This window comes from Ovis canadensis, chromosome 24, assembly GCF_042477335.2.
Source record: "Ovis canadensis isolate MfBH-ARS-UI-01 breed Bighorn chromosome 24, ARS-UI_OviCan_v2, whole genome shotgun sequence".
Classification (NCBI taxonomy): Eukaryota; Metazoa; Chordata; class Mammalia; order Artiodactyla; family Bovidae; genus Ovis; species Ovis canadensis.
In genome coordinates, this window is record NC_091268.1 from 16,023,906 (window position 1) to 16,038,592 (window position 14,687).

At 59.0% G+C, this 14,687-nt stretch overlaps 1 protein-coding gene across 5 annotated transcripts in view; it reads right to left on the reverse strand.

Annotated features, from left to right (window-relative positions):
* LMF1 (lipase maturation factor 1) overlaps positions 1-14,687 on the reverse strand; it is a 51,682-nt gene that overhangs the window by 17,081 nt on the left and 19,914 nt on the right. For all 5 annotated transcript variants that reach the window (XM_069570454.1, XM_069570451.1, XM_069570453.1 and 2 more), the window contains one exon: positions 7,576-7,724. In XM_069570454.1, the coding sequence (XP_069426555.1) occupies positions 7,576-7,587 (12 nt within the window). In that variant the 5' untranslated portion in view covers positions 7,588-7,724. The remainder of the gene's footprint in view (positions 1-7,575; positions 7,725-14,687) is intronic.

Below are 14,687 nucleotides of genomic sequence, written 5' to 3' on the forward strand. Positions count from 1 at the left end.
AGCAGACACTGCGCCGTCCTGGAGACAAGGGGCCCGTGGTGGCCCTGGATTGGCTGCAGCCCCTTCAGATGTGGACTGTTCAGTCCTGAGACCCTGAGCAAGCCCGAGTGCACTCAGGTTCTGAGCGCTGAGCTGTGGCCCTCAGATGCTGCGCCATCAGGAGTCAGGACACGGGGCTCCCCCACCTGTCGCAGAGCACATGGGGTCCCATGGGTCAGCTCTGCGGCCGGAGGAGATGCAGGGCGCTGCCAGATTCGATCAGAACTGAGGCATCCCAGCCTGCATGCCCACAGCTGTGGGCACATCCCCGACCGGCAGGCCTGCTCCAGGGAGAGCCGGCCCCCTTCCTGCACCTGCAGATGGGCTGTGTCCACTTGTGGGAGGAGCAGGCAGAGGGCTGCCGCCTGTGCTTACAGATGAACAGCGGGGTTCCTGGAGCAGACTCTGAGGGGAGAACGGGGTGCAGGGCACGTGCAACACTGGGGCGCTGACGAGGGAGCTGGTGCTGGCCCGGGACCCGAGGCCGTCACCCCTCCCACCACCACAGGCCTGGGAGCCCCCCACCCAGTTTGGTGTGGGGGGACTAATGTAGTATCAAGAAAGTGATGTTCTGTGGCACCACGGTCCTGCTGTGGCTGGTAAGAGACCAGGGACGGGGAGGGGGGCTGCTGTGAGGGGGTGCAGCTGGGCAGAGGTCAGAGTCCTTGGACAGTGCTCCTCAGGGTCCCAGGATGCCTCCCTGGAGCTGGGGTGACAGACCGCAGGCTCCGCAAGGAAGTGGCTGCGATGCCTACTTGATTTGTTCTTGGGGGGAGGGGTGTGTTGCATCCCCGTGTCTCTTTTATTACGTTAATAAGATTTTACTGCAGGGACTGACTGCTGGAGAGGAGGTTCCTCCTACTGAGCATCTGCTCTTCTTTGCTGAAATGGCCCTCAGCTCATTTTCTCCTTCTACACAGACACCCAGTGATTTCGGCACTGTTTGCAAAATTGACTTTCCTTTCCCCTTAACCTGACTTGGTAACTTGGCTCAAAGTCAGTTGACAGCAGAGGTGGGTCTCTCTCCAGACTCTCCTCTCCTCCACAGATCTATTTTTCTAGTTTAGATCAACCTCATACTTCAGTTTAAATTAACCTTAAGAATCAGGAAGTGTGAGTCCTCCAACTTTGTTCTTTTTCAAGATTCTCTTTATGTGAATTTTAGAATTGACATGTCTTTAGAAATGTCAATAGAAATCACTCTGAATTTATATATACATCCAGGTGAAAAAGACATCTTGACAACACTGAGTCTTCTGCCCCGTGCGTGGGGGACGCCTGTTTGCTTACGTAGGTCGTTTACGTTCGTATCAGCAATGTTTTGCAGTTTTAACACGTCTTCTATATCCTTAATCAGATTTATTATGAGGCATTGGAGTTTTCAAGCAATGGCCCATAGTATTTTCAGAATTTTATTTTCAAATGACTTCTATGATGGACCATTCATTTTTCACATTGACTGTATCCTGCAACCTTGCTAAATTAATGTATTCACTTTGGTAGCTGCTTTTTAAGATTCCCTGGGTTTTGTATAATTACATCTGTGAATGTTTCACTTCCTTTTTTGGAATCTTTGTGCCTTTATTTCTTTTTCCTGTCTTATTGCACTGGGATTTCAACACAGTGTTGGAGAGCAGCACCACAAAGAGGCAGCAGGCCTGTCTAATCACGCACGGATGCTCTCCCTCATCACGGCACGGGAGCCCCGCCTGAGATGACCCTGCGTGGGCTCCTCGGTGTGCCCTGTGCTGAGACGGACAAACAGCTCTTCAGCTTCGTTCTGCTGCTGTAGTGAAGTGCGTTTCCGAGGTAAGCCACGCCTCTCTCGTGGCCGGGCTCGATCTGCCGGTGTTTGGCTCGGAGTCCCCGTGTCTCTGCTCGTGAGGGATGCCGGTTGGTTTTCCTTCTGCGCTGGCCTCCTCGGGTTCTGCTGGTCACGTGAAAGGACCTGGGGAGCGGCCCCACCTCTGCTGTTCTCCAGGGTGTGTGTAGGACTGCCCTTACTTCCTCTTTGGATGTTTGATGTCACTGCTGAAGCCATCTGTGCCTACACGTTCTTTCTGGAATGGTTTTTTACATTTTGTTACAAATCCAATTTATTTACCAGATAGGAAGCCCTTTCGATTTCCTCTTTCCTTCTGTCTCAGTTTGGGTGAGCTACATTTGTCTAGGAATTTGTCCATTTTATCTGTGTTGTCAAATTTACTGGCCCAAAACTATCATGATAGTCCGGGTGACTTTATGGCTGAGTCTCAGACAAAACTGGCTTTATCTGAAGAAAGTGTTTTCTCGTGGGCCTTCAATCACGGCTGGCCCTGCTGCGTCCTGGCCTCAGAACAGCCGGTCCTGGGGGCGTCTCTTTCTCCAGTTTAGATGCAGCTTCTGTGTGTTAACCAGACAGGTGTGGTCTGCACACAAAGAGCTGGGGATCCCAGGGTGTTGTGCAGGTGTGAGGCTGGAGCTGTGGGCGGCAGTAACCAGGCCCAGGCTGCCCTCCGCAGCCTGCAGGTACGGGCGGGTTGCCCGGTACAGACAGAAAAGCGCATCCTCATGCTGCCCCTGGGGGCCCGGAGGCTTGTGCTCCTGCCCTGATTCTCCGCGGTCTCCTTTCATGCTGTGACCTCTCCATTTATGTCACGTAAAAACCACCTGCATCAGGGACTTCTCTGTCCAGTGGTTACGCCTCGGTGCTTTCACTTCTGGGCCCCGGTTCAGTCCTTGGTCAGGGAACTAACATCCTGTAAGCTGTGTGGCATGGTAAAAACAAAACAAAACAAAACAAAACAACAGCAAAAAACCACAACCTGCTCTGGCCACAGCAAAGATGCAACTCTCGGTGAAAACTGCTGACTTTAGCGGTGATATTGCTTAGTGAGAATTTAGGGTCTGAAGTTCTTAACTCTTGAAATGTGAAGCAATAATAAAAACAGTGTGGTACCTGGGGAATGGCAGAACTGTAGAGAGAACACGCGGGAAAAACAGCCACCCTGACGACCTAGGCAGTGCCGTGACCCTGACGACCTAGGCAGTGCCGCGCAGGCCCACAGGCCCCCGCCCACACCCGGCAGCCGGACGGCCTCCCCGCCCTCGCCCAACATCCACCAGCAGGGCGCCCCCGCTGCCGTCCAGCAGCAGACAGGTTCCTACGGCCCTTGTTCTGGCGACACTGCGCCTTCTGGCTGCTGTCCTCGTGGGCCCTGGACACCTCTGCAAGGCAGCCCCCGCCCCAAGGCAGGCTCCTACAGGAAGAGGGCCCGCAGCCCCAACCTGTGGTGACACCCCTGCCCCCCAGCTGCCGTGGGGACAGTTTGGGGCCATCATGTCACCTCCACGTCCACGGAAACGAAAAACAAGATGAGAACCTGCGACGCACAGGCCAGGCCTGCAGTCTGTGCGGGAGACAGGCGGGAAGCGGCGGCACCTGGCGGGGCTGCCGGTTGGTCTTCCCAGGGCTTGAAGGACGTGGCGTCGCCTGCTGCTCCGCCCAGGAAAGCCCAGCCCTGGAGTGTGCGGGGCTCTGCTCTCTGTGGGGCTGGTGGGTGCCCAGCGCAGGGACGGCCTGTGCACACCCGCTGTGCTCACGCCTGCCCAGACCTCTGCCTCTCCTGAGTGGCCCGTCGTCAGCGGAGGCTGCATCCTTTCCGGGCCGCACGCGGAGGCTCTGCCCGCTGTGGTGAGTGAGCCCCCAGCCTGTGGCTTGCCATGTCTCAGTGGTGTCTTTTGAAGAGCTCAGGATTTTAATTGTCCAGTTAATCCATGTCTTTTCTTTAACGGTTAGTGGTTTCTGTGCTTTGAGCAGCCTTTGCCTCTCCCGGGACTGCGGATGTTCTACGTTATCTGCGAGGGGTGTCTTGGTTTTATGCGTTTGTCCACCTCAAACCGCCTGTCGTGGGAGGTGTGGTGGGGGCGGGGGTTCGTGCGCCCCGTGGACACCCAGCACCTCTCGTGGAAGCTCCTGGCTGCCGTAGCCGACCTGACTCGCTGCCTTGTCCAAATGTGACCTGACGCTGATGTCAGTGTGGCGCCGTCTGCACGCGCGGACCCGCCCGTCGCTGCAGCCTCGCCTGACATCAGTGTGGCACCGTCTGCACGCGCTGACCCGCCCATCGCTGCAGCCTCGCCGGCACCTCCCTGGCACCGCCTGCACGCGCTGACCCGCCCGTCGCTGCAGCCTCGCCGGCACCTCCCTGGCACCTCGAGGGCCACGGTCCCTGGAGCGTCTGGGACCCATAAGCAGCATGAAGCCGACTGCTTTACTCCCAGTCAAGACTCGGTCCTGGGCATTTCCGTGCTCACCAAACAATCAGTTCACCAATTTTGGAAAAAAAAAAAAACAACAACAACACTCTTCTAGGATTATGTTGGGGCTGCATGAAATCTATCGACCGTATGGGGACAGCTGACTGCTGGGCACGAACAAGGAAGACCTCCTTGTCCAGGGCTCCTCCAAGCACCGTCTGGGGGTTTTCAGGGCCCAAGTGTCACACTTCTGTGAGTACTTCCTAAGTACTGTATGGTTGTTAGGGTATATCTGTAACTTTGTTTTCTGACAGTTGTTGCTAGCAGGTGGAAACACTGGCCACGTCCTGCAAGTGGGTCAGCTTCACTCCCTAATTCTGCAGCCCATGTGATCGTCCATGTGTGGGATGAACACAGATGATTTCACTTCCTCCTTCCAGTCCTCAGGGCTTTCACTGCTTTTTCTTTCTTTAAAGACAAGCTAAGATCTTCAACGCACTGCCGAGTAGCCGTGAGGAGTGTGGCCAGCACTGCCCTGTTCCCAAGCTTACAGGAAAAAACATTCAGTCTTTCACCACTGAGTCTGATGTCAGCTGCAGGCAGTTTGTATGTTATCTTTTATCAGGTAGAAGACATTTCCTTCTATTTCCAGTTTGCTGAGAACTTTTCTGTTAATTGTGAGTAAGTGTTTAACACTGTCCGATGCATTTTCTACATCGTATGAGACAAATCTGTCATCTGATCTCTTTCTTCCTTACGCCTGGCAACGTGGTGAATTCCCTTGGACTGCGAGGAGATCCAACCAGTCCATCCTAAAGGAAATCAGTCCTGAATATTCACTGGAAGGAGTGATGCTAAAGCTGAAATTCCAATACTTTGGCCACCTGATATGAAAAACTGACTCATTTGAAAAGACCCTGATGCTGGGCAAGACTGAAGGCAGGAGAAGGGGATGACAGAGGACGAGATGGTTGGATGGCATCACCGACTCGGTAGACATGAGTTTGAGTAAACTCTGGGAGCTGGTGATGGACAGGGAGGCCTGGCGTGCTGCAGTCCATGGGGTCGCAAAGAGTCAGACACGACTGAGCGACTGAACTGAACTGAATTCACGTCCCACCAGCCTTGCATCCTGGGAACCCCGTGTGGACCTGACCCCTCCGTGTACTCTGGATCACCTGCTGACCTTTCCTGGAGAGTTTCTGTTGTGCCCTGAGGAACACTGCTCTGGAACCTCCGTCTGAAATACCATTGTCCGCCGGCCTCAGGAGTGCGCTGGGAAGGGTTCCCTCTCGTGTTCTCTGAACGAGTGTGGGTGGGTTTATATCGATTCTTCCTTAGCTATTTGACCGAGCTCCTCAGTGGAGTGCTCTGGGGTTTTCGGTGGAGGCGCTCTCTGTGTGTTTCCTGACTCGGCTCCTCCGGCAGCTCAGCCACGCTGGCCCTCTCGCGTCAGTGCCGCACACCCACCCCTGGGCCCTCCCAGTGCCCACTGCCCGCGCACAAAGCCACTCATGCTACTTCTCTTTAACGCTGTATTCTGAAGAAAACGTTAGACTTCAGGAGAGCTGTAAAGACGGCACGGAGACCTGCACACGTGTGCCTGCTGCTTCAGCCCCGCCCGGCTCTCAGCAGCCTCCCACGGACGCCCTGGCTGACGGCTCCTCAGGCTGTACCGCACGGTGTGACGTGGATCCTCGAGATGCTGGCAGAGACCAGGATTGTCAAGGACGACCTGCCGGGCTGGTCCCGGGGTGTAAGGCACCGGGTCTGCCCAGCTCCCACGGACAGACCCCTGCTGCCGCCCCTCCTTTGCATTAAGCCAGCCCTGTCGCTCTGCTTTCCTACAAAGGACGGCGAATAATATCCAGGGTACAGATAGAATCAACTAATTAAAACTTTTAGTGCACCTGATAATCTTTTATCCAGCTGGTGCTCGCTGTCAATCAAAACTCCATAAAAGGTGCTTTACAACATGCTAATAATTCACCGCCTCCGAGGCGTCGTGGGAGTTTGCTCAGCAGCGAGCTGTGCTCAGCGGCCTGACGGCTCCGCCACCCTTGGCTCTGCACCCGCTTGGCTGGGCTCCACCCCAGCCCTTGGCTTCAGTGCCACACACGAGGCTGCCATCATAGGAGATCCTGACACAGGCCTCTGAAACGCTGCGTACGTTTTCATGCGTTTTAAAGCCAGCTGAGAGAGAAGCCAGAGTCGAGTCCTAGGTGGGCAAGGAACTGCTTCAACAGACTTGAAGCTGAGAACGCCTGTGCGCTCAGGATGGCTCCTGGTCTCGTTCCATCAGAGGGGCCTGCGGGCCACGTCCACGTTCCAGGTGCGTGTGGGTGAGAAGCACCGCACTCACCCTGGGGCCTGGACACACAGCCACCCGACGCGGGCTCCCCAGTGCCGCAGCCGCTCCTACCTGATTGGGTCAGGAGCCCGCGCCAGCCCTCTGGTGTCGGGGCTGGGGCGGTGTGGAGCTGAGAGCGTGGGCCTCGTCCTGGGGGCATGACGTCTTGCTGGAGGACCGGCGCTGGCTGCGGCCGGCAGGAACGAGGGCTTCGGACACGGAGGGCGTGGAGGACACTGTGCTGCAGGGATGCGGCCCCTCTCGTGTAAGACGCCCTCGAGTAAATGGAACACGGGTGAGGAGGGGCACGGAGTCCCGCCAAGGCACAGCGGCTGCTGATGCCTGGAGAACTGCGGCTCTGAGGGGGCCTGCAGGGCCAGGGGGCAGGGACGCGCCCGCTGCACGGGCCCCACTCCCTGCAGGCACGTGGTTGCCCACGAGGAACAGCTTGGAGCAGGTAGACGCCAGCCCGTCTGGACGGCGTGACTCTAGCAGAACAACAGGGCAGAGGTGGGAGGCACCAACCACAGAGCCACGCGGCCTCTGCCTGGTGAGTCCCCTCACTCCTAGTTTACGCTTCTGGAAGCTCGCAGGTGTAGCTAAAACCGAGACGTGCTCTTCCGCCGGCCGCGTGGCGGGCAGGGGCCTGGTCCGAGGGCCACAAGGAGCGTGCGGCAGGAAGGGGGACGCTGAGCATGCGGCCTTCGGGAGCAACACCAGCCACACGGGCAGGTCGGGAGGAGAGACGGGAGGCCTCCTTGGGGTGGGGTCGGACACTCCACACACCCTAGGAGGGCTGGAGGCAGGGGTGACGGGGGCCTCCCTGAGTGTTGTTTGTCCCCCGGGCCTCAGGGGAGTCACAGGCTCAGAAATAGGCCCGTGGACCTCAGGGAAGTGGCAGGAGAGCACGTCCCCCATGGACGTTAACGGGTGAAGGTTGTACTCACCGCTCCAAGCATGATTCTGAAAATCAGCCACCGGAAGCCCCACACGACGACCCGGGAAGTGGGGGTGCCCCTGGGCAGCGCAGACAGCGTCCAGAGAGGGCACAGGAAGATCCCCAGGAAGCCCGTCTCCAGGAGCTGGGACTCCCATCCTGAGGAACAGAGAGCGCGTGAGCAGCAGCTTCCTGGAGCGCCCACGGCAGAGCCCAGACTGGACGGCCCTGTGAGGTGCTGAGCGCAGAGCAGACCGCGATCCGGGCTGCCCCGGGGAGGGGGGAGCCGGCTGGGGGTGGGCTGGTCCAGGCCCTGCGTGGCTCAGCCCGGTCCCACCGGGTGGGGGCATGGTCGCTCTTCCCACCGGGAGCCCGTGTGAGGGACGCGGATGTGGGCAGCATGCCCGAGTGCTCAGTGTCTGTGAACATCTTTCTCAAAACCCAGACAAACCTGAATGAATTCTGAACCCCAGCCTTCAGGGCTGGGCGTCTGCGCTGCTCCCTCTGAGACGCACTGAGTGTTCAGAGGAGAAACGCACAGATACGGCGACGCCAATGAGTAAAGCACCAGCCAGGGCAGGTGGAGCTGGTGGGTTTGTGGGTTTTCCCTGCACAACTGTTTGAAACTTGGCAGCTTGAAATTTTTCCTAGTAAAATATGGAGGCAGAAATCCCATTGACTCTCATTCGCTTTGTGGATTTCTGAAACTCAGTTCTCCTCTTGGAATGAAGTGGGCGAGTTTGCTGCAAAGCGGCACCTGGAAGAGGCGGTGCGGGCGTTGGGGGGCGGCCCCACCCGCCTCAGCCAGGCCTTCTGGGCTGCAAGCTCTGGGGACAGCAGCGTGCGCCCCACGCCATCTGGAGGTGAGTCCAGAAGCAGAAGCAGCCTGGATGGTGCTGGGGAGGCATGCTCTTAGGAGGGAGCTGAGCATGGTTGGCCCCGGAGCCCCACGGGGGCTCTGTGATCAGGAGAGGAAAGCGGGGCCCAGGGTGACTGGCCAAGGGGAGAGGGACCCGCTGCCCCCCCGGGTGCTGCAGCCAGGACGGCAGGAAGGGCCTCCTCGTGTAGAACCTCGAGGGTCTGCACACCGGAGCCGCCCACTTCACGTCCAGGTCTTGTCCTCCTCGTGGACACGGATGACCTGCACTTCTCAACGCACTTCAGACCCCTTCCCTGTCTCAACAGGAAGAAGCGGGCTCTCCCTTTCTCGACAGCCTCTCTGGTGTAGTCCTGAGAGGCTGTGATCATTAAATCTGGACTGCTTTTCAGTGCCACGGGGGCATTTTATAACCTGCGGTTTACAGCAGCAGAACGTGGAGTGGCAGTAACGTGGCTCTGGGTGGATTTCACTCTGAGAAGGGCCCTCACAGGCCGCTCGGCCCCACCTGCCTCTGCTCGGCCCCGCAAGCAGGCAGACCCCGGAGAGGGCAAGGCCAGAGGAGCGCGTGCCCACCTGAGGGGCTCGCCTCCCGCCTCCCTGGAGGCCCTCCACAGCTCGCAGAGCCCACGTGGGTGGGCGGAGGGGGTCCCCAGAGCCCGGCCTGCCTTCCCTGTCACCTCGCTTTGCACAAACGCGACACACAGAATTTTAATGTGCTGCTTGAGTGACACCCATCAAAACGACGTGCGAACGGCGGCGCCCAGAGAGCTGCTAAGTGCCGGGAAGCAGGTGACGGGCCTGCTGCCCCCCCCAGGGATGCACGTGTCACCTGCCCTCCCGCCTGCTCCCCGCTCCCGGAACCTGCCTCGCCCTGCGGGGCGTGGGCACCCCATCTCGCCCTCCAGGCCGAGGCCTGCTGCCGTCAGTGCTCGCCGGCACCCACCTGCTCTGCTTCCTCTGCCGGGTCAGCAGCTGCGGCGCACACAAGGAGCCCCATTGTTCTCCGCAGCCCGGGACAGCCCTCCTCCAGATGCGCACCCTCGCCCCTCGCCGAGCGCAGGCCTGTCGCAGGGCTGGAAGTTCCCGCCTGCAGCAGGGGACCTGCCGCCAGGGGCTTTGGGGTTGCGGTGAGCAAGCGGCCAGGAACCTACCTGACCACGCCATCCGCAGCTCACACTCCTACCGCTGTGGCTCTGGGCTCGCTTCCCGGACGCGGCCCAGGCTGGCCCAGCACGTGTGGGAGGTGTCCTTGCGAGCTTGAGGGTTGGCACCCTACCCTGCACGTGGGAGAGCAGAGTGTGGGCAGCTCCGTGGTCCCCCTTTCCCAAGGAGCTGCTTACCCACCGTCTCAAGGGACAGCCCAACAGGGACACGTGGTGTCATCCCGCCCCGTCCTGACCGGGGCTCAGGCCGGCCGCTGACAGTGGTCTCCAGCTCTGAGTGCAGACATACTCCCTGCCCTGCAAGCTGTGGGCACCTGGGGGCAAGATTGGCTGTGGGTGGGCAGACCGCAGCTCTGAGTGCCCCTCTCCTGGCCCATGCCTGCCGGGGCTGCCTGCGGTCAAGGGAGGCCCACGGTGGGCTGAATGTGGCCCTCAGCCTCTCGGCCAACCTTACTCCCCACGCCTGGGGCACGTGCTCCCCGAAGAGCTGCTCCTGGATACAGTGCCAGCGTTCAGCCCTGTCCTCCAGGCCTCTTATGTTGAGGGCCAAGGGTCAGAAACTCTGCCCCCGTGGGGCCTGCGTCACAGAGCACAGGGCCACCACGGGGTGGGCATCGCGCTGGAGGACAGACATGGGTGGGACCGGGCTGCTCCTGTGAGAGATGCTTGCTGACCATCGGGGGCTCAGAGGGGCTCCCGGGCGCTGTGGTCAGCCACCCAGGGTTACCGGCAGCACACACAGGGAAGGAAGGTGACCTAAAGCAGGTTTCAGCGGCCACGGCTGCCCCAGGGCTCCGAGAGCAGCTGAAGCCTCACAGCCGCCTAGGAACTGTGACAGTTACTTAGGAGAGGAGTTAAGTGCAGCAGGTGAGGATCCTTCACAGATGACAGTGCCCTCCGTGGGGTGAGCAGGAAGCCCATTAGCTTCAAGGTCAGGAGCAGGAGACGGCAAAGGTACCTCCCTGGGGCACCGGGCTGCAGGTCTCCAGGTAGAGTAGCCGTCCGCTGCCACTGATGCCAAGGAAGGGCCGTTTCACACCTGGGACACGTCCTGAGGATGCTCCTCTGTCCTGAGGCCACACTTCCTTCGAGGGGATGGAGGGAGGGGGCCGGGGTTGCAGGTCAGCCGGGAGACGGAGGGGCTGGAGCAGGCGGGCCCCCCTGAGGAGCACAGTTCCGGAGTGAAGGACAGCTTCGCTGTGCAGTGTCTGGCCAGGGGGGTGGGTGGCATGGCGGCTGGCTGGACACTGAGCGTCCACCCACCCTTCACCTAGACGGGACCCCTGCCAACACCGCCGTCCATTCAGCACTCCCTGCCCAACACGCGACTAACACGCCTCCCTTCTCAGTTGAGACAAAATACAAAATGAGACCAGGTGAAAAGCACAAGGGAGGCCACACAGAACCTGAGGGAAAGTCTCCCGCTGGTGTTTACAAATAGCTGCCAGCCGTCGCATGTCAAGGGGACACGCGTGTCTGTCTGTTCCTGCCTGGATGGGGCACCAGGCGGCTGCGAGTCTGTCCAGTGAGGGCAGGAGCCCCTCACGTCTACCTCACACCCCTCCCAGAGGCCCCGTGTTGTGTGGGGCCTTGCCTAGGTCTGCTGACCCCTCCAGCTATTGGAACTGCCGGCAAAGATGCCCTGTCCTTGGGGAGCCTGGGCCACTGTCAGGCCCCAGAGGTACTAACACTGCCTGCCCAGATGTGCAGCCGCTCCTGCTCACTCCCCCTTCCTCCACTGCCCCAAGCTGGGCCTGGCCTCCAGTCTAGTCCCCCCACCCCCAGGACCCCATCTGCTCAGGAATCCTCTGGAGCCAGGGTGAGCTGGGCAGGTCTCCTGGGATAGGAGCCTCCTGGTCACTTCTCACATCTGTGAAGATTTCAGCCAGAGATTGGATGGTGAATTTGAAAGAACTGGTTAAAGGCTTCACGCTTTAAGTAAAATAATTTTAAATTGCATGCTCCCAGTTAGGAAGCATTTAGCAAATTTCCAGTCTGTATTTCACGGACATCCTTGGGCGCTGCAAGGAACAGGAAGTGACCTGTGTGACCTGCGCGGTGACCCTCCTCTCGCTGCACTTGGTCATGGTGCTGGTTAATACTCGGTTGCTGTGGCAACCAGACTTCAGAGCCCCAGGTGTCCCCTGCTGCTCTGGTCCATGCAGGTGTCACCAGCCAGCCCAAAACAAGATCCATAGTAATGACCTTGGCTGGCTTTGCAGGCTTGGGGTAAACACAGGAATGCTTCCTGTCACCGGAAATGAGACTTGGCAACAGAGATTTCTCAGGATTAATATATTCCAAACATTTAACATATATCAGGCTGGAGGGCACGGTGCCTTACTGTTTCTTTGTCTTTTGTTTCCTGTGCATGGAAATTAGCTGGAGCTCGTCTCAGAGAGCCGTGTCAGACTCCTCGCGAGAGGGGGGTGGTGCTACACTGGGGCCACCGGACACGAGGCGAGTTCTGACCCGCTTCCAGCCTGGGCAGGCCAGGCCCGCTGGCCACGCGGGGCCGACGCCCTGAGACGCTGCTGGAGGAGGTCGGCGCGGATCTGCAGTGTCCGCTTCACGGGACAGCTGCAAGTCACCATCCTGGGGCTGTGGTGCTGAGTCTGGACAAAGTATTCAGGTGTAACTCTAAACACAAAACTTATTCCAGAACAAAGCAAGAGATATGTTTTTCAGAGCGATGGCTTCCGTGAGGAGGCGGACGTGGGGTGACGAGCGCCTCTGACTGTGTTTCCACTCGGGCAGTGCCGGCGCCGCCAGAGGCGGGAGTGAGGTGTGAGCAGAGCCTGCCCTGAGTGTGCGATGCCACAGCCCCCCACGCAGAGCACAGCCGTGCGGGGGCTCGCGGGAAGGAGGGCAGGGCCCGGGGCACGCTCCGTTCTCTGTACAGCAGGGGCTCTGCTCCAGCTCAGGGTGCAGGTGAGACAGAGGGCACCGCCCAGGGCCGCCGGCTCCCAAACCAGAGCAACTGCTGCCGCTCACACACCCCGATATTTTCCAGTGCAGGCCGCCACGGGCGCTGTGACAGCAAGGCTGATCCTGGCACTCTCAGAAGGGAACAAGAGGAAGTGAGCTTTCCAGTTACTGAAGAGGAGCCAAACGTTCCTGGTGCTGGCTGTCCCAACTGCGGGTCCTGAACCGAGTGGCAGAGCGGTGGGGGTGGGAGGGAATGCACGGCCCTTACCTCACTGTCGTGTGTAATGGGCCACGGAGAGACACACTCCCTCCACTCTGGACGGTGCTTTTCACCAAGTTAAGGCCTGAGATGCATGGATGTATCAATAACAGACCACCACACAAGCCTCCGGACAAAGCCACATACACACACTTGGAGCACAGGAAGGAGGGGCCCAGCCACGGAGGGTACGGGAGGCCTGCAGCTGGAGGGCTGCCTGCAGGTCGGGGCCCAGCTTCTGTGCTTCCATCCCTGGGTACCGCTGCTGCTCTTGAAGGAGCTCAAACAGCTCTTCCTTAGATGAAAGGAGATTCCTCACCATCAAAAAGGACAGACCCAAGACACAGCACAGACGGCATGCTGCTGCTGCTAAGTCGCTTCAGTCGTGTCCGACTCTGTGTGACCCCACAGACAGCAGCCCACCAGGCTTCCCCGTCCCTGGGCCAGGCAAGAACACTGGAGTGGGTTGCCATTTCCTTCTCCAATGCGTGAAAGTGAAAAGTGAAAGTCAAGTTGCTCTATCATATCCGACATTTAGCGACCCCATGGACTGCAGCCTACCAGGCTCCTCTGTCCATAGGATTTTCCAGGCAAGAGTACTGGAGTACTGGAGTACTGGAGTGGGGTGCCACTGCCTTCTCCGACAGACGGCACAGGCGTAGGCAAAAGAGCACTGAGTTTACCGGGTGCCGATGCAGCGCCAAGTGCCTGGCGGGGTCCCTGTGGTCCCTGCCCCCAGCCCCGGCCTCGGGCACCGAGGAGGAGGCAGCCAGGTGAGGAGCTCTCTGCGCCCGTTGCCGGGTGTCTGGGAGCTCGGACCTTGAGATTGTCCCAGCCCCATCCTGCCTGCTCGACTCCACCCCAGAGGGCTCTCTTGTAAGGGCTGTCCCCAGGGAGGATGGCCCATCTGTGGGATCCAGGCATCCCTGGGCAGCACCTCCTGCCAGGCAGCGGTCCCAGGAGCAGGCCAACCTTGGGACTGGCCAAAGACGGGTCCTACTTGGTGGGTGGACACCCTGCTACCTTCCAGCCCCAAAGACCTGCACCCTCCTAAATCCCAGGATGCTGGGCCCCGCCCCAAACCCCGGTGGGGCCCGAACCTTGCCTGCGCTCCACCTTCGCCTCCTTGCTGAGACTCTGAGACTCGCTCCAGGGCATGAAGCCCCTCCTGTGAGGTGAAGACACTCCTTCAGCCTGGACAACCACCAACAGGGCTTTTAGAAGCTCTTGTGGATAACCCTGGCCCAGCTCACATCCACTCACCTTTGATTTCACTTATTAAAGCTAACTTACTAAAACTAACATATTCATCCTTAACAGAAAGCAAAAACATTTAGCGAAGATAACTCAGAACCAGAAAGAAGCAGGAAGCGACCTGCTCACCCAGAGGTAAGTCTGGTTAACTCCTTGGTCATGGATTTCAAAACAGCTTCTAGAGGCAAGATGGAATAGAGGGCACACTGCCTAACACGGCGAGAACGTGGCCTTGCACGCTGAGCAGCACTGTGCTGAGCGACCCTTATCACGGAGTAACGAGAGCAGAAGCAGCGTGTATGTAACCAGCTCCCCACCGGAGCCTCTGACGCCCCCAAAGTGGGGCGCCCTCCCCCACCTTCGGGTCCTGCTGCAGGAGCTGGGGGGCAGGCCACCGGAGGTGCACAACGTGCTCCAAAGGGGCGGCCACCAGCCTGCCCAGTCCTGAGAAAACAGCAGACAAGCCCAATTTAGTCTCCAGTCCAGCCGCAGTGTCCAGGGCTGGCTCAGTAAGATGTCCATGGAGGGCCTGGGCGGAAGGCTCCAGGGACTCTGAACAGATGGGGAAGCCACGTCAGATCTCCTTGAGGCCGTGTTGACGCTTTTCATCAGGATAAGCTGCCTGGAGGGTGGACTTG